At 47.7% G+C, this 948-nt stretch overlaps 1 protein-coding gene across 1 annotated transcript in view; it reads left to right on the forward strand.

The window, feature by feature from the left end:
- Positions 1-276: 276 nt before the first annotated feature.
- Positions 277-948, forward strand: part of LOC106819852 (DNA excision repair protein ERCC-6-like 2) — a gene marked incomplete at its 3' end in the record, with an annotated part of 6,503 nt that continues 5,831 nt past the window's right edge. Inside the window, exons 1-2 of the mRNA XM_014824426.1 lie at positions 277-294; positions 549-665. Of these exons, the coding sequence (XP_014679912.1) occupies positions 277-294; positions 549-665 (135 nt within the window). The remainder of the gene's footprint in view (positions 295-548; positions 666-948) is intronic.

Raw genomic sequence — 948 nt, forward strand, 5'->3', positions numbered from 1 at the left:
GCAGTACACACACGCACGTAAACACACGCACGTACACACACGCACGTACACACACGCACGTACAGACACGCACGTACACACAACGCACGTACACACACGCACGTACACACACGCACGTACACACACGCACGTGCACGCACGCGCACGCACGTGCACGCGCACGTACACACGCGCACGTACACACACGCACGTACACACAGGCACACGCACACACGCACACACGCACACACGCACGCACGCACGCACACACAGACATGTATGCATTAACGCACACTCATGAGTTCTGAAGATACTGTGTTCAGTCACATAGTTGTCTAATACGATCATGGCTTAACTAACACTGTAACCACGAAATCTCCACCACCACCACTAAGAATTGAATACTATTTTAACGTAAATCACAAAGGATCTGTCGATAAAAATTTTAAATTTTAAAAAATTTAAAATTTTTTTTCTAGCGTTTGCCGAATATTTCGAAACGCATAATAAAAATTAAACGCAAATAAATAAACAATTTAAAAAAATCGAAACGCACACCTGTTTTGCAGTTTAACAGCAAGAACGTTCCGGTGAAGTCTCTCACCTTCACCTACCTCTCACTTCTATTGAAGACAGCAAACCACGCTGCACTGCTCATACCTGATGCAAGCACCAGCGAGTTACAGGTGCATGACAGTGAGAGAGAGGGGGTGGTAGGGAGAAGGGAGAGTGAGCGAGAGAGAGAGAGATAGATAGATAGAAACAGAGAGAGAGAGAGAGCGAGAGACAGACAGAAACAGAGAGAGACAGCGAGAGCGAGAGAGAGAGATAGAGAGCGAGAGAGAGAGACAGAGCGAGCGAGAAAGCGAGAAAGAGAGAAGCAAGCGAGCGAGCGAGAGAGAGAGAGAGAGAGAGACAGAGCGAGCGAGAAAGAGAGAACAAGCGAGCGAGAGAGAGAGAGCGAGAGAG

This window comes from Priapulus caudatus, unplaced genomic scaffold (genome assembly GCF_000485595.1).
Source record: "Priapulus caudatus unplaced genomic scaffold, Priapulus_caudatus-5.0.1 Scaffold4791, whole genome shotgun sequence".
NCBI lineage: Eukaryota > Metazoa > Priapulida > Priapulimorpha > Priapulimorphida > Priapulidae > Priapulus > Priapulus caudatus.